General features: G+C 59.3%; 1 protein-coding gene across 3 annotated transcripts; it reads left to right on the top strand.

The window, feature by feature from the left end:
* The first annotated feature begins 944 nt into the window (after window positions 1–944).
* ARVCF (ARVCF delta catenin family member) lies at window positions 945–22591 on the top strand. 3 transcript variants are annotated; one of them, XM_075534110.1, is made up of 17 exons: window positions 945–1166; window positions 10075–10233; window positions 10376–10902; window positions 13179–13678; window positions 14069–14252; window positions 14816–14933; window positions 15668–15839; window positions 17274–17345; window positions 18438–18565; window positions 18814–18964; window positions 19123–19321; window positions 19416–19527; window positions 19614–19704; window positions 19966–20019; window positions 20357–20442; window positions 20934–21053; window positions 21594–22591. In XM_075534110.1, exons 1-16 carry the CDS (start codon window positions 957–959, stop codon window positions 21039–21041), a joined length of 2871 nt encoding a protein of 956 aa, XP_075390225.1. In that variant the 5' UTR covers window positions 945–956; the 3' UTR covers window positions 21042–21053; window positions 21594–22591. The 3 variants fall into 3 exon arrangements, with proteins under 3 accessions (XP_075390225.1, XP_075390226.1, XP_075390227.1); XM_075534112.1 differs by lacking the exon at window positions 945–1166 and adding an exon at window positions 4204–4293 and having other exon boundaries at window positions 21594–22584; XM_075534111.1 differs by lacking the exon at window positions 20934–21053 and having other exon boundaries at window positions 21594–22584.
* Window positions 22592–22632: the final 41 nt, after the last annotated feature.

Below are 22632 nucleotides of genomic sequence, written 5' to 3' on the forward strand. Positions count from 1 at the left end.
ACAGGGCCCTTGTCTCCTCTGAGGCCTCTTCATGCCTGTGCAGGGTGAAGAGGCCAGGGGGCCCCGACACTGCTGTGGGTGGACCAGGCAGAGGCCCTGTGCTTCTCTTGGAGTGAGTGCTGGCCATGCGCCCCGCCTGCCAGGGCAGGGTGTCCATGCCACTGATTGCTGCTTGGATCTGTGCTTGTATACGTGTGTAAGGTTTCCTCTTGCCCCTAAGAAACACATTCCCTAGGCAGCCTGGGAGGGAAAATGCTGGCTTGTCTGGGGCCACCCCACCCCACTGCCTACTTCCCTGGGGGCAAGGGGTGGTGGTGCTGCTGGGGCCCTAGAGGGCAGTGCTGGGCCAGGCCGCAGAAGGCCTGAGCTTCACCAAAGCCACATCGGAGGGTCTTGGGGCCTGCCACCTCCCCACACTGCCTTGCCCTCATACTCCCCAGCAGGCACTCAGCCCCTGCAGAACCACTGAGGCTCACTCACCTGGGCCCCAGCCGCACCAGTGGAGTGGCTGCAAACCTGCTCCACTCTCAGCATCCCTCCCTCGGAGCTGGGTGAGCTGCTGGGTGATGGGCAGGGCACAGCCAAGGGTCTGTGAAGTAGTAAGTATGCCCTGCCAGCTCTCCTTGCCCCTCCCAGCAGCCCCGAGGCATCTTCATGGATGGTGTGCTGGATCTGGCTGGAAGTTGAAAAGCCCAGGTCAGAGGCCCAAGCCTTGTGGGAAGAGAGCCGGGGGCTTCGGGTCAGCCTCGGATTAATAGCTTCTAATTTAGAATTCAATCAATGCAGCCTCCCCTTCCAGGAGCCGGATGCTCTGCTTGAGGAGTGACCCTGTGTTCCTGCAGGGTGGGGGATGGGGCCAGGGGTTTCCCACGATGGTCTCGCCAGGCCTCCGCCCTACCCACTCCAACCCCGCCTAACCTGACTCTGCTTTGTCTCTAGCTGGCTGCCACCAGGCCATGGAGGACTGTACCGTGCACTCAGCAGCCAGCATCCTGGCCTCGGTGAAGGAGCAGGAGGCCCGCTTTGAGAGGCTGACGCGGGCACTGGAGCAAGAACGGCGCCACGTGGCGTTGCAACTGGAGCGTGCTCAGCAGCCTGGCATGGGCAGTGGTGGTGCGGGCTGTGGGCAGCCCCTGCCGATGGCCTGGCAACAGTTGGTCCTGCAGGTAACACCCCAGCAATTTGAAAAGGGATGAAACTGGTCAAGTGGGGCAACGATCAAGGGGTCCTAGTAGACCACCAACCAGTAAGCATGGTTTATTGTAAGACTTGCCTGGGCTGCTTTTGGGGAGAGGAAGGGTGGGGGTGCTCATGACTAGAAGTCCCATGGTGTGAGGGGTAGCAGATGATGACTGGGCCTCTCAGTGAACCCTCAGCGCCCCCATGGCTTGGTGGTCAGCCTAAGGACTGCGGGTCGCCCTGCCAAGGTGGTCGCCTTCATTGTACATGGGACAGGTGGAGGCACCTGCACAGTCCCCAGGCTCTGCCTGTGGTTTCGAAAGTGGCCTGGGAGCCTTAGTGTTTTCACTGATCCCAGTTCCAAGACTGGGCTCAGAGCCTTGCTAAGCCTAGGAAGGGCACATGGCTCACGGGAATCTCAGGGTGAGCTGAGGAAATAGGAGAGGCCTAGTTTGGGGTATACTCATTGTAGTTCTTAGGATTATTCCAAGGAGTGGTGGTGGTACAGTAGGTTAAGCACTGACCAAAAGGCCAGTGGTTCTGCCTGAGCAGCTGCTGTGACAGAGGAAGGTGTGGCCATCTGCCTTGTCAAAGGTGACAGCCTCAGAAACCCACAGGGGCAGTTCAGTCCCTGTGAATGGGAGCCGACTCATGAGTCCTCGAGGAGCCCAGGGCGCAGTGGGATGGCCCTGAGCTGCCACCTTCGAGCTCAGAAGTTAAATTAACCAGCAGGTTTGAGGTCACGTGGGCCTTCCGAACCATGGAAATCCATGGGGGAGAGATGAGGCTGCCTGCTCCCTTGCAGATTTACAGCTAGAGCATCCTTCAGGTACAGTTCTACTCTGGCCCGTAGAGTTGCTGAGTCAGAATTGGCTCAATGGCCATGCCTGTGAATTTTATTATTCATGTATCAGAAGACCAAGGCCTGGGGCAGGGGTAGTCTGGACTCCTTGCCTATACACCCTACCACCTTCTCTGGTCCTGCCAAGCCCTGACTGCAGGAAAGTGGGCTGCTGGCTGGCCATGCCATGTCTGGTGGCTTGGGCAGCCTGTGTCCCTTGTGGCTATAGAGCAAAGTCTTAGGAGTGAGCCTTAGAATTAGTAGCTGGCATCAGACTGGGGGACATGGGGGTAAGTGACCCTCCCTGACCTTCCCTCAGTGACCTTGTTCAGTGGGGTGAGTGATGGCCCTTAGGTTGGCTCATGCAGTCCTCGTCCTTGTAAGTGTGAGTCCAGCACAGGGACATGGTTGGAGCCTTAAAAATGCTCATTTCCAGGGGACTCCAGGTTCCACTGACTGTTCAGATCTCTTGGAGAGGGGTCTTTCCCCAATCACATCATGCCCTGAGGTTTCAAGGGGCTCTACCCCACTGGTGGCCAGCATTCAGGCTAGAGTGGACTTAGGGACAAGGGCCAACACTGCTGTCCCCCAGATCTCAAGGCACTTCACAGGGGGCGGGACAGCCCAGCTGGGTCTCTGGGGTACAGTGGCAGCCAGTGACCTCAACACTACCCTTCAGGCCCCAGGCTCTCCAGCTCCCACTCCAGCTTCCAGCCTGTAGCCGGCACCACAGGGGTCAGTGCCCTGGCCAGGGAGATGTTCCCACAGCTGGAGCAGTCCAGACCTTGGGAGGGCTGTAGACCACGGCCTCTGGGCTCTGCCCTCTCTGGCCACTGGGGCCTCTGTCTCTAGGGAGGAGTTCATTTGTTCAGGCTGGGTGAGGAACAAGCATGGCCAGACTGTGTGGGTACACTGGAAGAGGCGGGAACTTCTTGGCTAGGGAGCACCAGGGCCAGCCAGGCCTCGCAGCCTTGACTCCCACCAAGGGCTGGAACTCAGGGTCTGGGTCCTGGTGTTACTCTGGGGCTGGTGGCCAGGCAGCAGCCAGAGCCAAGGCGGGGAAGCCAGGGTCCGAGATTTGAGTGGCTATAGGGAGCAGCTGGTAAGATTTGGGAGAAGCCAGAAATGGCGCAGTCATGAACACCAGGGACTTCCTGATACTCGGGGCAGTGGCCCCGTCCCCCTCACAGCCTCCAGTGTCTCATTAGGCAATGGATGTGAGTCCCCTGGGCTGTATATGTGGTATATCATGGAGGCATGGTGACCCCAGTTGAGGCTTCAGTGGTTGCACTTGCCCCCACCTCCTTCTCCAGGCTGGTCCAGCCCTGCCTATCTCAGACCCCTTTCCTTTTCCGTGGTGAGGAAGCCACCGCTGGTCCTATCTGGGGCCTAACACGAGACAGTGGCCCTGGTCACAGCAGAGCCAGGTTCCCAGGGTGCAGCAGCACCTGGCCCTTCCTAGCCAATCACAAATGTGGGTGAAGCCTGCTCAGCCTCCATGAGCTTGGGACCCAAGACCAGAGCACTGACATGGCGGGCTCCAGTCACCCAACAGTTCCCCGCCCCCTCCATTTGAACTATAATCTCTCCTGGTCCCTCAGGGGTCCCTGGGCTTCTGAGTCTTAATGGGGAGAGCCCCAGACACCAAATAAATCTCCTGGGGGCCTTAGATCACCAATGACCTCTGTGAGGGGAGATTCCCATCGGCTGCGTGCAGCAGGGGTGGGGCTGCGGGTGGGAGAGGCAGTCCGGTCCGGGTTTGAGTTTAAAGTCTGGGGAGACCTGAGAGGACATTCAAGAAGGATTCCGAAATACTCGCGACAGCTTATTGGCCATCAGCTCACAGCAGAAGACGCTTAGGGAGCCCGAGACGGTCCCCGTCAGTGGGTGGGTGGGCAGGGGTTGTGGGTGCCCCTCTTACTGGCGGCTAGCAGAGCCCGGGAATGTGAACTTGGCTTGTCACTTGGCAACACCCCATCGTCCGTCCGTAGGGAAGAAGGCCAAGGAGCCCAGAGGGGCCCCAGGGCCGAGGGGCGGTCCGGCCCCGCCCAGGCTGCGGAGCCCCGCCCCGTGTCCGGTGGGGGCGGTCCGCGCGCCGCCCCGCCTGGGCGCGGCCCTGCTCCATTGGCCGCTTGCCGCTACCACCGCCGGATCCGCCCCCGCGGGGCGCGAGTTCGCAGAGCCCGAGCGGCCCAGGCGCCCGTGCCGAGCCCGGTCCGCCGCCCGTCGCCGCCGCGCCGAGCCCCGGCCCGATGCCGGCGGAACTCAGACAGGTTGGCTGGAATGGAACTTGGTCCGGGGCGGAGGGCGGAGGGGGTGGGGGGACGGCGCGCCGTGCCCTGCGGGAGGCCGGGCAGCCGAGGGCGGCGTCGGCCTGGCCGGGAGGACCCGCTTTTGTTGTGCGGAGCCGCGGCAGAGGCAGCTATTGTCTGCGCGCTCGCTCCGGGGCCGGGTCGGCGGAGGCCGGCCGGCGGGCCGCCGTGCGGGTGTGCGGGGCGCGGGGCAGGGCCCCGGAATCTCCGGAGTCCCAACCCGCAGGTCGGGCGCTGGGGGCCCCTGGCAGGAGTCCTGGCGTGCTGGGCACCTGGAGGGTACGTCCCCCGTGGGCACGAAGACAGGTGCTGGCGGCCCCTCCCCGTGCAGGAGGGAGGCCGAGGCAGGAGAGGGCAGCCTGGTCAGCCTCCGGTTCCGTGGGGCTCCCTCGGCTTCCTGCACAGGCTCCGACAACCGGGAGCTGCGTTCAAGGATGCCCTGCCTGCTAAGGGGGCGCACAGGCGTTGAAGGAGGGAGGCTGTCCCCTGCCCACGTGTGGGGACCGGAGAGGGCACCGACGAAACCACACAGGCCTGTGGTGGGACTTGTGAACAGCTGCCTTGGGGCACAGGGAGTCAGGGGACCTCACACTCAGGCAAGAAACCTGCCCAATGAGGAAAAAAAAAAACTTGCCCAAAGCCTCTTGTGGCCACCCACCTACCTGAGCCAGTCTGATCTCGCACTGCTCTGAAGTGGGGAGACCAGCTGGAGTGCTCAAGAGTTCAAGTTAGGGAATGACCCACCAGTGGGCCTGGTTTTGGGAAGCTGGGAAGGGGTGAGACCCCAGCTCAGCCCTCTTGTGCCCTCCACCTTGCTCCTTCGCCTGCTCACTGCTCCCTGCTTGTGGCCCGTCTGCAGGGCCAGGTGCATCTGCTACTGGCACAGCTAAGGGTCGGGTCCAAGGAGGGTGGATGGGCAGCTGTGGGCATGAAATGAGGGAGTATTTTGTGGTTGCCAGGGCCGTTCTGTCATCCAGTGACAGCCATCAGGGCTCTCTCTGGGGAAAAGTGGGGGGGAGCTTAATCAGCCAGCTGTGGGACCCCTACTTTATCCTCTCTTGGTGGGGCATCCACCAACCAAAACCCAAATACACAGCTGGGGAGTCGATTCCGACTCATGTCTAGCTTATGTAAATCTGAGACCCACTCTATACAGGAGCAGACAGCCTCATCTTTTGGTCTAGGAGTGGCTTGTGATTAGCGGTCCAGCGCCTAAGCCACCATGCCACCAGGGTTCCTTTGGGCCCCTGTTAAGTGCTAAAGTCCAAGCTGTGTGAGTACATCAGTACCCCGGACCCCAGGCCTGGCTTATGCTCTGGTTAGGACTTGACTTGTTTCCTTTGGCTCCTCCCCTCCACAGTGCTGCAGCCCCAGTAGATGCACACTCTCTCTCTCACACACACACACACCCCCCACCCACAGTCATAGACTTTTGCTCAGGGGTCTGCCCTTCCATGTCTGCCTTCTCAGCTCTGGGCTGGTCGTTTCCAGATGAGGAAGCTGGGTCCCAGGAGAGGCTGTTGCAAGTTTGACTCTAGGTTTGTGGGGGCCCCTTAAGGACGGGGTGCTCGGTGGCATCGCTGGCTCCAGCCTCAGTCCAGGAGCCCAAGAGAGTTCCTAGGGGATGTGCAGCCCCAGAGATTAGGTTGGCCAGAATATGACAACCACAGGTTGGCTGTGACAGGAGGCTGGTACTTTGGTCCCAGCAAGAAGGATGAGGAGGAACCCAAACTCTGGACAGGAGTGGTGAGAGGCCACAAGTTGCTACTGCTACATGGCAGGAATTGGTGCATCTTGTGATACGGGAAAGGGGTGGGGTGATTGATGTATTTAGGACAGTACCTGTGTCTGAGGTGCAGGTGGGACGGCCCAGCGTCTGTTGTGTAGGGCTGCAGGATCGTGGAGGTCCTGAGGATGAGCCTGGCCAGATGGACATTGATGTGGTGGCCTGGAACAGGACACTGGAATGAGCAGGAATTGGCCACCTCATTGAGAACCCACTGTGTGCTGCTCATCTTCCTGCATCCCCATGATGGGGCGGCTTCAGTTTCCCACTCTGTTGCTTGGGTGGGTGACCTAGGGCACTGGCAAGGCTCTGGCACTGAATGCTGAGAGCACGTGTGGCCTTGCAGTATAGAGTGAGGTCTGCCCATGTGTGGGGAAGCTGTGTGTGTGTATAGACATGTACTGGAAACGATGGACATGGGTATGCTTAGAGTGGTCTTAGGAAAACAGCCAGATTGACAGGCTTAAGCATGCAGGCCAGGCAGGTGCCCATGCACAGGTGTACACATTGTTTACCCGAGGGACCAGCTACATGCACGCATGCATATACATGCTCTCAGCAGACAGAGCTGTCATGCGTATGCCTTTGTGTAGATGTCTGCCTGAGGGTCTAGGTACATGTCTGTGTGCACAAGGCTGGGTGTTCATATACATGCTTGTGTATGTACATCCTTCCCTGAGGGACCAGATACATTTGTGTGCACACATATGTGTGTGTGCCCATGCATCAGATGCAGTGCTTGCTTGAGGGGCCAGGATATGTATGTGTTCATGCACATGTGGTGTACCAGTCCCCACAACTGAATGGGTCCATGGGGTAGTTGTGTCATTGAGGGGTAAATTAAAGAGACATCAGACAAGATAAGGCATGCAAGGGCGCGCCTTCTCAGTCATGACCTCAGGAACCAGGTCTGAGCAGAGAGAGAGAAATATATTTCCAACAGAAGCTTCTATACTTTGGACCTTGCAAGCCCCACCAAACATAGGTAATCACATATATCTTAAAGTGGGGTGTACCTTAACCCTAAAGGTCCCTGAGTCTGTTGGAGGTGTAACCTAACACCAGTGTCTGCGGCAGGTGGGGGAGTGGCTGTCTTCAGAGGCTCCAGAGCAATAGCACCCGTCTGCTCCTCTTTGCTCCTCGAGTTAGAGCCGCAGGTTACATAGAGTCAGCCGCGTGCTTGTTAGAGCCAACTTTAAGGCGCACTATTATGGGAGGATAGAGTGGGGCATAATATTAATTATGAGAATGTGATTGAGACTGTCTCCAACTCACAAGGGTGAAGGCCTCCCTCTGCCCTGGAAACCCAGGCTTCTTAATATGTAAGAATAAAGGATTCGTCCGTCTTTACTCTCTTCCCATTCCCTGCTTCCCACATGCACACACCAGGCAGGATAGTCAGTCATACATGTATACATCTTAGCTTCAGAGGCCAGGTGCACGTGTGTTTGTGTGTGTGTGCGCGCAGATCAGGTGAAGTGCTCATACACATGTATGTATACTTACATTCTTGCCTGATGGGCCAGATGCATGTCTGTGTGCCCTCTGTGTGTGTGTGTGGGTGGGGGGGCACAGGCGTGCACTAGACAGAGTGCTTATGTACCTGTGTATTTATACATCCCTGCCTGAGGGCCAGCTACACGCATGTATGTGTGTACCAGGTGGGGTGCCCACACACACGTGCATGCATACATCCTTGCCTGGGGAAGGGAGGGGGTATCTGGGTGCCACGCCTTCCCTGAGCTCAGCTGCCTGATGCCCAACCCCACCCGCCTGGGTGATGTCATCCACCATATTTAGCTAGCTGAGGTCATTTGCCAGCGGGGTTCTCAGGGCTATGGGAGTCCGCTGCAGAGTTGCTCATGTTTGAGTGTTGGCTGAGGAGGCCCCGGTTCTTCTCAACCCCTGTCTCAAGCCCCCAACTCTGCAGGCTGCATTGGGAGGAATCGTCTGCACCACAGGTTGACCCTGGGGGCCTGAGATTTGTCCCCACCACATACTCCATTGACTTGCGGTCTGGTGACTGATTCTGAGAGGGCTTGATGTAGGCAAATGTATGCAAATCTCCACAGGACCCAAGCCCATTGGCAGAGTGTCCTGGCCACCATCATCTGATGTCAGTGTTACCCCTTTTCCTGCCAACATAGGGCCTGAGGGTGCTGTCCCTGAGACCTGAGCTCTGACTCGACCCTCCATAGAACGGACTGTCCGCCACTCTCGCCTAGTGTAGATGGGGCAGCTGAGGCTACAGCAGTAGAGGGCTGCCCCGGGTCCAGAGTCACCCCGGCGCCTTAGTGCTCTCAGAGGTCAGAGGAGGGCCTGGCCACCGTGCCTGGCAGCCCATCAGCATGCCACTGAGCCTCAGAGCAGTGCCCCCTTTTCCTGGGTTGGCCCCCCAACACCCCTCCCACATCGCATTCCAGCACCAGGTTGGTGGCAGCCAGGCCTGGGGGCCAGGGGGCACAAGTGTTGTTTAAAGACCTCGTTGCACTCACTCCTTCCTGTGGATGCCTAACACCCCTCCCCTACTCCCCATGAGCAATTTGCGACTGTGTCATTTTCACCATGCCTCAGTTTCCCCCTCTGTAAAGTCACGCCAGGGCCTCTAAGGGCCTGTCCTGGAGGCGGGGTGGGGCCTGAGCCTGTGTGCTGCAGCCACGCCCGTGTGTGTGTGCACCTGCAGAGTGGCAGGCCCTGAGCCAGCGTGCCGCATGCAATGAGGGGCAAGCATCCCTCTAGGGTGGGGCTTGGTCTGGGGAGGCTTCACATTCAAAGACCCTTAAACTGGGCCAGCTGTATCCCTCTCTGCTGACCTCTCTGCTGGACACTGCCCCCTGAGGCAAGCCCCATGTGCACCTGGCCTTGAACCTTTCTGGGCCCAGGTATAGGCTCTGAGTGCAAACTCTAGAGCCAGACAGAAGTGGGTGTGGGTGTGGCCTTGGCTGGATTGAGCAGACCCTGGATTGAGGGGCAGGCAGGGCTTCAGGAACAGACCTTTGTCTCCTGCCAACCCGGCCCCAGCTGCCCACCACCCACCTGCTGCCTACCATGGCCTGGTTTCCTGCCTGGCCTGCTGCCGACGCGAGGGTGGGCAAACTCAGAGGCTCAGGGCACACCGAGTTTGTGGTCCCCACACCACTCAGCACAGCTGATGTCCAGCCTAGCTTTGAGCCTTAGTTTCCCCACTGGCAAGTCTGGCCAGTGGGCATGGGAACCCCCAAATTGCCTTGCCAGGAATTCTACAGCTGTGATGCTTTTCCTAGACAATGTTCAAGGGTGGCTGCTGGTTGAGAATGAAACAGGTGGTCCGAACTGGCGGCAGAAGCTGGGGAGTCCTGGGGGTGGGAGTATATAGGAAGGGGCCGTGGAGTGTCCACCCAGGGCCAGCTGAGCCCCCTTGACCATCCCGTCCTCTCTGGGCTCTAATTGCCATAACCCAGTGGGAGTACTGACCTGGCGCAGGCTTGAACTCTGCCCACTCGACACCCCAAGAGTGTCTGGGCTGGACAGGAGCAAGAGTATTTTGGGCCTCTGGGTGTCCAGGGCATTCTGGGAGTTGGGTATTTCTGTCCTGTGAGGCATCTGGCTGGCATGGGAGTGGGAGTCTGGGCGTGGCTATCAGGACATGCTGGAAGCACCACTGCACGTCCTTTCGGTGCTTGGTCCCTGGGGTAGGACAAGGGAGAGGCCCAGGTGTCACATGCCCTGGGCTGGTGCAGGAGGGTCCAGCCATGCCCTGAGCATGGACCCTTTGGGAGAGAGCTGCCCCAGACTACCCAACCCTGGGGTCTGTGACCCGACCCACCAGCTCTCTTTGGGGTGACGGCCAGGGTCAGAGGACTTAGTGAGCCTGGTCTCACCTGCTCAGGCTGGATGGAGTGGGGGGCGGAGAGACGGAGAGACCAGCACGAACCGAGTTGGTGTTGTCCTGCTGACGCCTACCCACCTCCCCTCAGGAGCAGAGTCCAGGTGGCCAGACTTCGCTGGCCACCATGCCAGAGGCGCCGGAGGTACTGGAGGAGACAGTGACCGTGGAGGAGGACCCTGGCACACCCACCTCCCATGTGTCCATTGTCACATCTACAGATGGCACAACACGACGGACAGAGACCAAGGTACAGCCTTGTCCAGGCTGGTGGGCTGTGTAGTCCCCTCTCCAAACAGGCATGCCCCCCTGGCCACTGAGAACTCCGCCAACAAGCCATCATTCAACAGGCAGACGCCAGTCAGCCCTCAGGATGTCCACCTGTCTTCCAGGTCACCAAGACGGTCAAGACAGTGACGACTCGGACAGTCCGCCAGGTGCCACTAGGCCCAGATGGCCTCCCGCTGCTGGAAGGTGGTCCCCTGCTGGGCCCCTTTGCTGATGGCCCCCTGGACCAGCACTTCTTGCTGCGAGGTGGTGGCCCAGCAGCCACACTCTCTCGGGCCTACCTCGGTGGTGGGGGTGGCTTCCCAGACGGGCCTGAGCTCCGGGATGGACCCAGCTATGGCAGCCTGTCCCGAGGGCTGGGGGGGCGGCAACCTCGAGCAGGGCCCCTGGGCCCGGGCCCCTGCGATGGCAGTTTTACCCTGCCTGGCCGTCGGGAAGCATACCCAGCAGGTCCTGAGCCTGCACTCCCTGGTGGCCGTTCTCTGCCCGAGCGCTTCCAGGCGGAACCGTATGGTTTGGAGGATGATACTCGCAGCCTGGCCGCAGAGGACGAGGGAGGTCCTGAGCTGGAATCTGACTATGGCACGGCCTCTCGGCAGAGGCCTGACTGTGGGAGAGGCCCTCGTACCAGGTGGGCACTCTATCTCATGCTGCCATCTCTGAGATGTCTTCCTTATGTCCCCTTGCCACAGAATGCCCCATGGCCAGGTTGAGACAGCCAAGCAGAGTTGAATCCGTCATGCGCACTTTAATATGAATTTTCCTTCAGGCTTTTCAGTGGGTTCTTCGGGCCTGGGGCAGGAGAGAAGTTAACAGCAGTGCCTGGCACCTGCTACCTCTCCTCTAGGCACACCGCCTCGAAGACCTGAGCCCTACAGGTTCAACACATCACTCTGAACAGGAGGCCCCCATATTCTCCCTGGACCTCTGTTCCCTTTGTGCCTCATCTACCCAGAACCCAGGGCCTTCTTGGCGTGGCTTTCAGTATTGTCCTCTCTGCCCTCATCTGTTGGACGAAAGCAAGGTTTTTTACTCCTATTAGCATTTATAGTCTTGGAACACACTCCCCACCCCCTCTTCCCAGGGGCAGTTCTACCCTGTCCTACAGGGTCCCTAGAGTGGGGACATGACCAGAACTGGGTGTGGATGTTATTGAGTGGCTCAGAATAAGTCGCCTGACCCTGCCTGACTTCAAGTCTCTCTTCTGGAAAGAGGGTTTGATAGGATGATCCACCAGTCTGCTGAGAGTCATCTCGTTCCTCGCAGAGCAGGTGGCCTAAATGCCTCCAGGATGTCCCCTGGATGCTCAGGGTGTCAACCAGGAAGGAGTACCTCTTCTGACGCTCGCCTACAAATGACCTAGGGGGACTAACATCCTTCATGGTGGCCATCAGGGAGGGAACCCAAATGAATGTCTTGTCTGCATGTACCATAACATTTTCTGTTTCTCAAAATGGGGTTTTCTCCAGCAAGACAGCAGGACTCCTCTTAAGATAGCAAGTCTTTCTCCCCCTGAGGCAGGCAACCACTTCACGAACAGAAGACACTCTTGGCCATGCTGCCCATCACCCAGAGGCCACTGGGATGACTTTTTTTTTTTTTTAATTTTAACAATTTATTGGGGCTCATACAATTCTTTTCACAGTTCATGCATATACATACATCAATTGTATAAAGCACATCTCTACAGTCTTTGCCCTAATCATTTTTTTCTCTTTTACATTTTATTAGGGACTCATACAACTCTTACCACAATCCATACATATACATACATCAATTGTATAAAGCACATTCATACATTCCCTGCCCCAATCATTCTCAAGGCATTTGCTCTCCACTTAAGCCCCTTGCATCAGGTCCTCTTGGGATGACCTTTCCGGGGAGAGCTCACTGCCCACCCCACCCACACAAGTACACACGCACACATCTTGGTGCTCATGGGAAGACAGGGCCTTTAGACAGCCGTAGACATTGCTCAGGGTCAGGGAACAGCTTGGACAAAGGAGGGAGTGAGCCCCTGCTTCTAGAAGGAATACGGGGCCTGTCCTGGTGCGCAGAGGCTGGGCTCTGCCTCATCATTGGCTCGGCCAGTGGTTCTTCTCTTTGATTTTTTATTTTGAGGAGTGTGTGCACCTGTAATGTCACTGGTCCCTCATAGGCCTGTCTCTTGCTGGGCTGAAGTGTGAGTACAGTTCCAGGCTTGACGGGATAACTAAAGGGTCAGAGTCCCGAGGTTCACCAGTTTCTTCCATACCAGTAAAATGGGTTTTGCTTGTGTTTTCTTTCACGTTTTGTGATGAGGTGGGTGAAAGCTTATCGAGCAGCTTGTCAGGGTTCCATGCAACAATTCCCCCACATTTTACCACCTCTCGTCCATTGCATTGCTCTGTGCAACCTCCTACCTGCTCCCTGGGCTTCCTGCTTCTATCCTGTGGTTTTCTCTAACCCTGCGAGCTTGGCCCTAGGGCAAATGCTGCCTCCTCGATTACAAATAGTTAATGATTCTAAGGTGTGCATGCCCCCTAGTGTTCTTGAAAGTCTTAAAATTCCCCCCATCTCTCTCCATCCAGTTGGCCTGGTCTCATGATGATTTGAGTTTGGTTCGGCCTTTTTTCTCCTACTCCATCCGGACCTTCTAATGCGAGTGAGCCCTTTCAGAAGGGTTGAAGGTGGTAGCTAGGTACCAGCTAGTTTCTTCGGGTCTTGGGGGCATGGAGACTGAGGTTCTCCTGGTCCACTGGTCTAGTCTGTCCATTGTGTCTCACTAGTCTGGGTGCTGGCTGTGCTGGGGCCAAAGTGCAAATACTCCTGACTCCTGACTCCACAAACTTGAGGGCCTCTGGGCAGGGGAGCTCAGGCAGGACTGGGGCAGTCGGGAAGACGCTCACACCCCGCTTGCCCAAGCAGGCCCTACGAGCATGCTGCAGAGGATGGCGGCGAGCTACTGGATGCACGGCCTCCATTCCCACCAGTGACAGCGCCCCTCGCGCAGCCCGAACGGGGCAGCCTGGGCAGCCTGGACCGGGCGGTTCGACGCTCACCATCTGTCGACAGCGCTCGCAAGGAGCCTCGTTGGCGGGACCCTGAGCTCCCTGAGGTGCTGGCCATGCTGCGGCATCCCGTGGACCCTGTGAAGGCCAATGCAGCAGCCTACCTGCAGCACCTGTGCTTTGAGAATGAGGGCGTGAAGCGACGTGTGAGGCAGCTGCGGGGGCTGCCACTGCTGGTGGCACTGCTGGATCACCCGAGGGCAGAGGTGCGGCGCCGGGCCTGTGGGGCGCTCCGCAACCTCTCCTATGGCCGGGACACCGACAATAAGGCTGCCATCCGGGACTGTGGTGGTGTGCCCGCCCTGGTGCGCCTGCTGCGGTCTGCCCGGGACAGTGAGGTCCGAGAGCTGGTCACAGGTGAGAGGAGAGCCAGGTTTGGCTTGTGAGGGGTGGGGCCACATGAAACCACTCCTACGAGCTGGGCTGGGCTTGGGCCCCTGAGGCTGGACCCTCATCCGCCCTGCGTTTGCCTGCACAAGGCCTGGAGACCAGCCTCCCTCCCTCTCATCTACCTGGCCGTGCATGAGTTGGAATTGTGTCCGTGGGACATCTTGGCCGTGACTGGCCATCCCCTGCACCCTGGGAAACAGGAGGCGGTGCAGTCCTCTGCTGTATCCTCATCCGCTTTGAGGGGCGTCCCCCCTCCCTCCTTGTGCCAGAGCTGGGGCAAGGCTGTGGGGGCAGGGCAGGTTCAGAGGTGGGACCACGCTTAGCACCAGTGGACACCCCCCCACCACACCCCCGCAGGCACTCTGTGGAACCTGTCCTCCTACGAGCCCCTCAAGATGGTCATCATTGACCATGGCCTGCAGACTCTGACTCACGAGGTCATTGTCCCTCACTCGGGCTGGGAGCGAGAGCCCAACGAGGACTCGAAACCAAGAGATGCCGAGTGGACCACGGTCTTCAAGAACACATCTGGCTGCTTGAGGTGGGGGCGGGGCTGGGGTGGTCCGCAGGAAGATGGGGCCTGGGGAGGAGGCAGGACCCTGGTGTGGGCCCCATGCCTCTCCCTGTGTCCGGAGACTAGGGCATGCTTTGGGAAAGGCTGGCCATCTCCTGCTTTCTCCTGCCTTGCCCAGCGGCAAGCCTGTGTGCTGTCACCGTGATAACCAGGAACGGGGGCGCCCAGACCCTCAGCTCCTGCTGCCCTGGAAGCTTCATCCCACTTCCCGTGACCCCAGCCCTGTCCTGTCCCTTGGAGGCCCTGCTGGGACCCTGCAAGGTTTGCCTGTTCCTGGGGAGCCCAGCATCACCCGGGCATGGAGCCAGGACTTTGTGGCCTCCACTGCTGCCCTTTTCCACCGGGCGTTAGGGGTATCTCCATGGGATTCCCCAAGGACTCAGACTACCCTGTCCTTGTCCTGCTTGCCAGGTTGTGGTGTGGTCCCTCACTAATCCCAGTGGGGCAGTGTTGGGCCATTTGGCAGAAGGCAAGACCCTGTGGTGGGGGAGCAGGAAGTGGAGTTCACCAAGTTTGCTCTTGGCTCCCAGGAATGTGAGCTCAGACGGCGCAGAGGCCCGGCGGCGCCTGCGGGAATGTGAGGGGCTGGTGGATGCGCTGTTGCACGCACTGCAGTCGGCTGTGGGCAGGAAGGACACTGACAACAAGGTGGACGGGGCTGGGGACTTTCAAGGGGACCCCCAGGGAGGTCCCAGGCATGACAGCCCAGACCCGTTGCCGTGTAGTCGGTTTCGGTTCAGAGATGACAGCATTTCTGAGGCTGTCTGTCTTTTAGGGCAGCTGGTGGGTTCGAACCCCTCCCCCAGACCTTCAGCTATTAAGTGGGTTTTGACTCGGTGAACCTATAGGACAAAGTTAGAACTGCCCTGTGAGGTTTCTCAGACTGCCAGTCATCGTGAAGCAGGATGCCTAATGGTCTCCCACAGAGTAGTCCCCCCCACAGAATAGTCCCTACCCCACAACAACAACAACAATAACAAACTCACTGTTACAGAGTCAGTTATGACTCAGTGACCCTATAGGACAGGGTAGAACTGCCCTTGTGAGGTTCCGAGACTGTAACCCCATGGGGACGGCGAGCCTCATCTTTCTCCTGTGGAGCGGCTAGTGGTTTCTCACCCAGCCACCACGTAGCCACTACTCCACCAGGGTTCCTTAGATGTGGCAAGACCCTCCTCCTCAAACACACGTGGGTCCCCTAGCTTCCCACAAGGAGCTTGAGGCCTGGGGCTGCAGATGAATGGCTGAGCCCGGGGTCCCTACCTTCTCCCACATCCCTCCCTGTCAGCACTCCTGGCTGGAGGTGGGTGGGTGGGTGGGGGGTCGGGTCTGCTTCCAGTCCTTTCACTGCGACATGTGGCCAGCTGCTTCTCTCCCCTTAGTCCGTGGAGAACTGTGTCTGCATCGTGCGCAACTTGTCCTATCATGTGCACAAGGAGGTGCCTGGTGCAGACAGGTACCAGGAGGCGGAGCCTGGGCCCCCGGCCAGTGCAGCAGGCTCCCAGCGCAGGAGACACGAGGATGCGAGCTGCTTTGGTGGCAAGAAGGCCAAAGGTGGGTGGGAGGGATTGGCTTCCTACTCCAGACCTCTCTCAGGCCCAGAGCCTGGGGCATCCTTTGGAAGCCTGGTGGGCGGGTGGGGAGGCAGAGAGCTGAGGATGGCAGCTAGGCTGGGTCACACAGATGACAGGTTTAGGGTACAGAACTTCACACCAGCAGTGTGAGGTTCTCAGAGAAGGGTGGGGGGAGGCACGAGGCTGCCTTGCTGGGGGGGGTGTGTGGGGCTGCAGCTAGTGCTGCTTCCTCGCCCCCTACCCTATTCCACCCCAACCCCTGAGCCCAGAAAACTCCCTGCAGGGCTGTCCACCTGGAGCTAGACCTGACATACTTGTGGTACAAATTCCAGGGATCTATTGTCCCCAGCTTTTGTGGGGGACCTGCGTACACCTGCCCCCACTCCCCGGTCTGCACCCTATCACTGTGGGCCTGTTTTGACCACACACCCCTCCTCTCCTATCACGGATGTAATTGGGGTGAAGGCCCGAGTTCCGCCTGCCTGACCCAGGCTCTGCAGTGAGCATTTGGAACCTCAGGGCGGGGCTAGTGGGGGTGCCTCCCGCTCAGCCTCGTCTCCTCTCTCCTGTGCTTCCTCCTGCTGCCCAGAAGAGTGGTTCCACCAAGGTGAGTCCCTGTGTGTCCTGCTGTCCAAGTCTTGGCATGGGCACTGGGAAGGAGCCCAGCCCCACTGGTCCAGAGCCATCTCCATGACAACCACAGGGTGGGAGTTGCAGTGGGCACTTGGAGGTGGCCCCAGCCTCAAGGCCTGCATTGCCCCCCTTCTATTGCTGTCTCCATGACAACTGTGTGGACTTGATAGCTGCAGGAATGTGCATTTGGGCTGCTTGGGAGGTGGAGGGGCTGCTTGCCGACAGCCTCAACCTAGCCTGGGCCCCTCCAGTGGGGTGGGGCTGCGTGGGCCTCAGGGACAGGGGCAGCACAGAGGACAGGGCGAGGCAGCCTGAGATGGGGAAGGTCCAGTCGGGCTGCTGCAGGCCCTCAGCCTAGGGGTGGGGTTCACCTTTCCCCTAGGCTCAGAAAAGTTGACCATTATAGGGTTTCTGGGTGAGTCCTACATCACTGCCCCACGCAAGCTCTGGCCCTGCCAACCCTCAGTTTACCTATCTGCAGGGGCTGCTCAGCCTGGGCTTCAGCCGCTCCATTCACCCACCTGGCAGCTGCTGGGAGCCATCGGGAGAATGTCAAGGATGGCTCCTACCACCTGGCAGGGCAGGGCCCTGTGTACTACAGGAAGAATGAGGTTGTCCCCGGAAGCCACTGCTGCTACTTCTCAGCACAGCTGCCCCTCCCGCAGCCTCTGTGCACTGCTCTAGACAGAGGTGCTCGTTGCCTCTGGCTCGGAGGCGACGGTGTCTCCATTCCCCTCCCCCTGTGGGGTCTGCCTCACCACCCACTGTCCTTCTGTTCCAGGGAAAAAGGACAGTGAGATGGACCAGAACTTTGACACGCTGGATCTGCCCAAGCGAACCGAGGCTGCTAAAGGTGAGCAGCGTAGTGCCGATGGGCCCAGGACAGGGCAGGGTGCTTTATGCTGCCAGGGGCCTGCACAGGCCTGATGGAGAAAGGGCGTCCCACGTTTCTTGAGAGGGCCATCCAGTTCTTAGGCACCAGACGAGGGTTCAAGATGGGGGCCAGTGCCGTGAGTCCAGCGATCCAGGCACTTGAGGAAAGTTACACAGCACATGAGAAGCAGAGGTAGGATGGAGGCAGGTGAGCCAGGAGGAGTGGCGGGCAGCCAGACAGCTCAGATGAGGTCTTCAGGTGCATTGCACAGGGGCTTGGGCACCAAGAAGGCATGGTCAGAGCAGGTGAGGCCCAGAGGAACAGGACTCCCTAAAAGCTGGGAGACACACACAGGCCGGGTATTTCCCCTGCATGTGTCCAGAATCTGTGGGCATACTGGGCAGAACAGACTCCAGAAGAGGGGGTCTACCCTTGGGGCACTCAGCACCTCTTGAGCCCCTACCCATTGCCAGCCATGCCAGTGGATGGTCCAGATGCCAACCTAAGGAGCAGGGGGCCAGGCAGCCTTGGGGGTGGAGGTGTGAGGCAGGACAAGGGGTCAAAGAACACTGCAGCAGGCACGCTGGGAATATTTAGAGAGCAGGAAGCTCCTGGAAGCCATACTGGAGGGTACACGAGCCTGGGGACAGGTTGCTCAGGTAGAAGACAGGTGGCTAGAAGCCAGCTGATGTGGGGCCTGCAGCCTTGGAAACCTCTGTAAGGTGGGAGAATTGTGCCAGCTTCATCTGAGGCAGCCTTGGTCTTTAGGAATCCATGGGCCTTGGTCTCAGGCTCCCTGTCCCAGCCTGGTCTAGGGAACTCTGGCTGCCAGGTCCGCCTAGACCCAGCTCTTAGGCAGTAGAGTTGGAAGAGGAACAGGCTCAGCTGGCCTCTTCCTTGTCTCTTCTCCAAGCCAGACAGCTCAGTTTGCCCTTCGGTGAAATGGGAATGCTTTCCCCTTTGAAGCCTGTCAGGCATATGTTAGGGGTCCCTGTGTCCTGGCTGTCACTCTCAGTCTCAGGTACACTGATGGTTGGGGGTGACTGTGGGTGGTGGGTCCCCTGTACACAGGCTTTGAGCTGCTGTACCAGCCGGAGGTGGTCCGTCTCTACCTCTCTCTCCTCACGGAGAGCCGGAACTTCAATACCCTGGAGGCAGCAGCAGGCGCCTTGCAGAATCTCAGCGCTGGCAGCTGGACGGTGAGGGTCGGGGCTGGCAGGGACACAGGAGGAGGAAAGAGAGGGGGCTTGTTGTCCTCGCCCCCCCCTCAGAGAGGGTCCGGGTCTGGGAGAAGTGCACTTGGTTGTGGGGACACAGTGGAGGTGCCCCGGAGCTGCTGGGGCTGGCATAGACTTTGGCCAGGGAGGAGAGGGGGGCATAGAGGAATGGCGCAAGGGCTGGAGAAGTGGGTGGGCAGGCCTGAACAGCCCCTGTGCCCTCGGCACAGTGGGCCACGTACATCCGCGCTACTGTGCGCAAGGAGCGCGGGCTGCCGGTGCTCGTGGAGCTGCTGCAGTCAGAGACCGACAAGGTGGTGCGCGCGGTCGCCATTGCCCTGCGCAACCTCTCGCTGGACCGGCGCAACAAAGACCTCATTGGTAAGGCTCAGGTTGAGACCCGCTTGGGGAGGCCCGCGGGTGCCTCCGGAAGCCGGCCTCCCGACCTTCCTGGCATTGCCTCCTTGCCCCTCCCGGTCACTGCGACCCCCTGCCAGAAGTGGGCAGGTGTGTGACCTCCCCCTGGTCCACGTCCCCAGGGAGTTACGCCATGGCAGAGCTGGTGAGGAACGTGCGCAGTGCGCAGGCGCCCGTGCGGCCCGGGGCCCACCTGGAGGAGGACACGGTGGTGGCGGTGCTCAACACCATCCATGAGATCGTGTCCGACAGTGCCGACAACGCGCGCTCGCTGCTGCAGGCCCGCGGCGTGCCGGCGCTGGTCGGGCTGGGCGCCACCAGGTGTGTGCGGAGGCAGGGGGCTGGCGCCTGGGGACGAGGCCAGTTCCTCCGGGGCCGGGGCTGGGTTCTAACCCCACCTGATGCCCGCTTGCAGCCAGTCGGTGCGGGAGGCCAAGGCAGCTTCGCACGTGCTGCAGACCGTGTGGAGCTACAAGGAGCTGCGCGGTGCCTTGCAGAAGGATGGCTGGACCAAGGCCCGCTTCCAGGTGAGGGCGGCCAGGTTTCCTCACACCTACTGGCTCTCAGAAGCCCCCCAGACCTCACCTCACGTATATGTGTCCTACCTACCCAGTCAGCTACTACAGCCACCAAGGTCCCTAAAGGCGCGCCCAGCCCGGGAGGCTTTGATGACAGCACGTTGCCTCTGGTAGACAAGAGCATTGGTGAGCAGGGTGTGGGCATTGGCAAGTAGGAGCCCAGAGGGGAGGAGCCAAGTGACCTGATAGTGGGCGGAGCCAAGGCCTTCGAGGAGAGGACCCCCTTCCATGCCCACTGTCTCCTCTGCCCTCCCTGCCCATGGCGCCTGTTGGCTCCAAGCTGACAGGTGCAGAGACCCTGGCGCCTCAGGGCCCCTCAGAGGCCCTGTGAGTTTGCCTGCTGGGTGTCTCGGGCTTGACTGGCCCTCATCTGAGCATGCCTTGCAGATGGCGAGAAGCCAGAAAACCGAGACGTGATCCCTATGGACCCACTGGGCCCTGGTGAGTTCAAGGGCAGGGCTGCTGGACCCTTGGTGGTGGCGGCAGGCTGCCTGGTGGGGTGAGTGTAGGGCTGGGTGCCCTGAGGTCCTGAGTCCATCTCTCTGATTGACGAGGCTGAGGGGCCAGGCAGGGTACCCATGAAGGGATTTGCCTCCCATTAGGGCCTCCAACACCCTGCTGTGAAGAGCCTTGTGGGGTCTTAGCTTTGGTAGGGAGCTGCGAGGGCAGCAGGTCCAGGCCATTACCAAACAAGGGGTGCCCAAGAGGGTGGTGGTGCACCTTGGGGTGTCGACTGCCCCTTTGGAGTTCCCCTCACCCGGTCCCTACCCCCTTACAGATGCCTACTCCACCATTGACCGGGCAGGTCGCAGGCTCTGGGGCAGTGACACTGCTGGGGAGGTCTTCCAAAAGGAACCCTTGAAAGTAAGCAGCCAACCATGGTTAGGGGAGAGATGGGGACTGGGAGGGCCCATTGAAGGAGACCATCTCGAGGGGGTGTGGTCTCAGGACCTCTGATGATGCTCCAGTTGGAGTACAGTCCTGGGGGAAGGGCTCAGGGAGGGCCCCCTGGTCATCCTGACAAGGTGGCTGTGAGCCCGCTAGTCTTTGTCTTCTTTGCATGTCTGTGCTTGGGCAGGGCCCCGATGGCCCCACCTGTCTCCTGTTCTGTGGCACCCCTCAGTTTCATACAGGGCTATGAATGAATCCATGCATCATGTGTGTCCTTGCAAGCAGAACCTGCCTGCTCCCCTTAACTGACCAGTGTTCCCCTGGAGCCCCCTTGACCCCATCCTCAACTCCCCCCCCTGCCTCTCCCTGGTGCTGCCAAAGACCAGCCCACCCCATCCTATCTGCTCCCTCACCCTGCATTGTTTTTGTCTCTAACACCCTCCCGCCATCCCTGTCTGCTGCAGCCCGACCCTGGCAGGAAGGCCCCTCCTCCCGGGCCCAGCAGGGCCACGGTCAGGCTGGTGGACGCCGTGGGGGACCCTAAGCCTCAGCCCGTTGACTCCTGGGTCTAGCTTGCATGCCTGGTACGTTCTCCCGTCTGATGTCCGTCCACATGCCCACTGTCAGGCTGGGGGCTTCTCGTTCTCTGCTGCCTGCGTGCTTCTGTTCTCTGTGTGCACAGCAAGCCCACACAGCCATCTTAGGGAAGGGCAGACTGAGGCCTGAGAGGGTGGGGGTGGGATTCCCAGCCCCATTCCAAGTCCTGTTCAAGGGTGGGCGTGGGATACCCTCTCACCGCTCCCCGCCTCCCCCCGCCCAGCTACAGGGACCTCACAAGGACAGCAAGTGGGAATGACTCCCATTTGAAGATGGCCCTGCAGCCATAGGTGAGCAGGTGGTGGCTGTGTCTGCTGCCACTCTGGCTGACAATGGGGGTCCCCCCCCAAGGCTCTCTAGTCAGCTTATCCAGTGAGGGCTACCCACAATTCTATCCATCAGTGCTGAGCAGTACCCCGTGCCACCCAGCCTCAAAGTCATACCAGGTCCCCTCTGCGCACTTAGTTCCGGGACAACCAGCCTTGCTCCTGGCTGCAACACCCACGCTCCCTTCCTTTCCTCCTCAGGGCTGGGGCCCAGCTGTTTGTTCTTAGGACTGGATCTCCGCTGCTCCCTTATTGAGCAGACACTGCTGTGGAGTTTCAAGCCCCCTGGCGGCAGGGGTTGGCGTCTTCTTTTCTGGCCCTCCCCTCTCTCTCCAGCCAGGGCCAGCCAGGCCTTGTAGACACCCCTGCTGTCTCCCCGAACTTCACTCTCCCTAACGCCTTAGGCCCTGCGTTAGATGTTTACTGACATGGTGCTGTGTGAGAGGGGAGGGCAGGAGGCTACCTGGCTCAGTGGATGGCCAGGTGACCAGGGAGGGGACCTGGTGTAGAATTAGGAGGGCATGTATAGGCACAGGGTTTCCGATGCCTGCCCCAGAGAACAGGGACCAGAGCCAGGCACACAGGTAGCCATGGCTTAAGAGAGCAAGGAACAGATCATGGGAGGGAGTCCCAAGGTACCCCTGGAGTACCACCTTGCAAGACAGGCAGCCCATATGGGTGACCCAGCGGAGTCTTTGCAGGGACAATGGATAGAATCAGGCAGACTCTTGCCTGAGCCCTGCTCTGGGATCACTGCCCAGGAGCCCTGTGGAAACCTTTTCTGAACCAACTCTGGCCCATGGGTTTGTGCAGGCAGCTGCAGCTGCCCAGGCCACCCCACAGCGCCTCTGGGACTGATCCTCTGCGGCAGCAGCAGCGGCAGAGGGTCACTGTTCAGTGCCTGCTGTTTGTAACTTTAAAACGGAAGAAAAACACCACAAGCAAACATCACAAAGAAAAACCAAAAGACTGTCTTGGTAAACATCTAGATTTTTGTAAGAAATTTTGAAAATTAAAAAATGCAACAAAGGAGTTTACCATTTTCTGCCACTCAGGTTTACTGTCACAGACTGCCTGGTCCCCTTCGCTGAGAGCGGAGGCCTCGGTTTGCTTGTTGGGCAATGGGTAGGCATAGCTACCATGTGCCTATCAGCTGGCCCGGTCAGCCTCGACACTTCCAGACTGGGTCTTTGGGCTTTCTCCACTCCCTACCCTCCACTCTACAGTCCCCTCCGCCCCC

The sequence above is a fragment of the Tenrec ecaudatus genome, chromosome 16 (assembly GCF_050624435.1).
Source record: "Tenrec ecaudatus isolate mTenEca1 chromosome 16, mTenEca1.hap1, whole genome shotgun sequence".
Taxonomy (NCBI): domain Eukaryota; kingdom Metazoa; phylum Chordata; class Mammalia; order Afrosoricida; family Tenrecidae; genus Tenrec; species Tenrec ecaudatus.

Bases quoted from the DNA above. Each gene is read 5' to 3' on its own strand.
- ARVCF (XM_075534110.1), top strand. From the start codon at position 957: ATGGAGGACTGTACCGTGCACTCAGCAGCCAGCATCCTGGCCTCGGTG. The intron at 10,234-10,375 runs GTACAGCCTTGT...CCTGTCTTCCAG, and splicing joins CACGACGGACAGAGACCAAG to GTCACCAAGACGGTCAAGAC. The intron at 20,020-20,356 runs GTGAGTTCAAGG...ACCCCCTTACAG, and splicing joins TATGGACCCACTGGGCCCTG to ATGCCTACTCCACCATTGAC.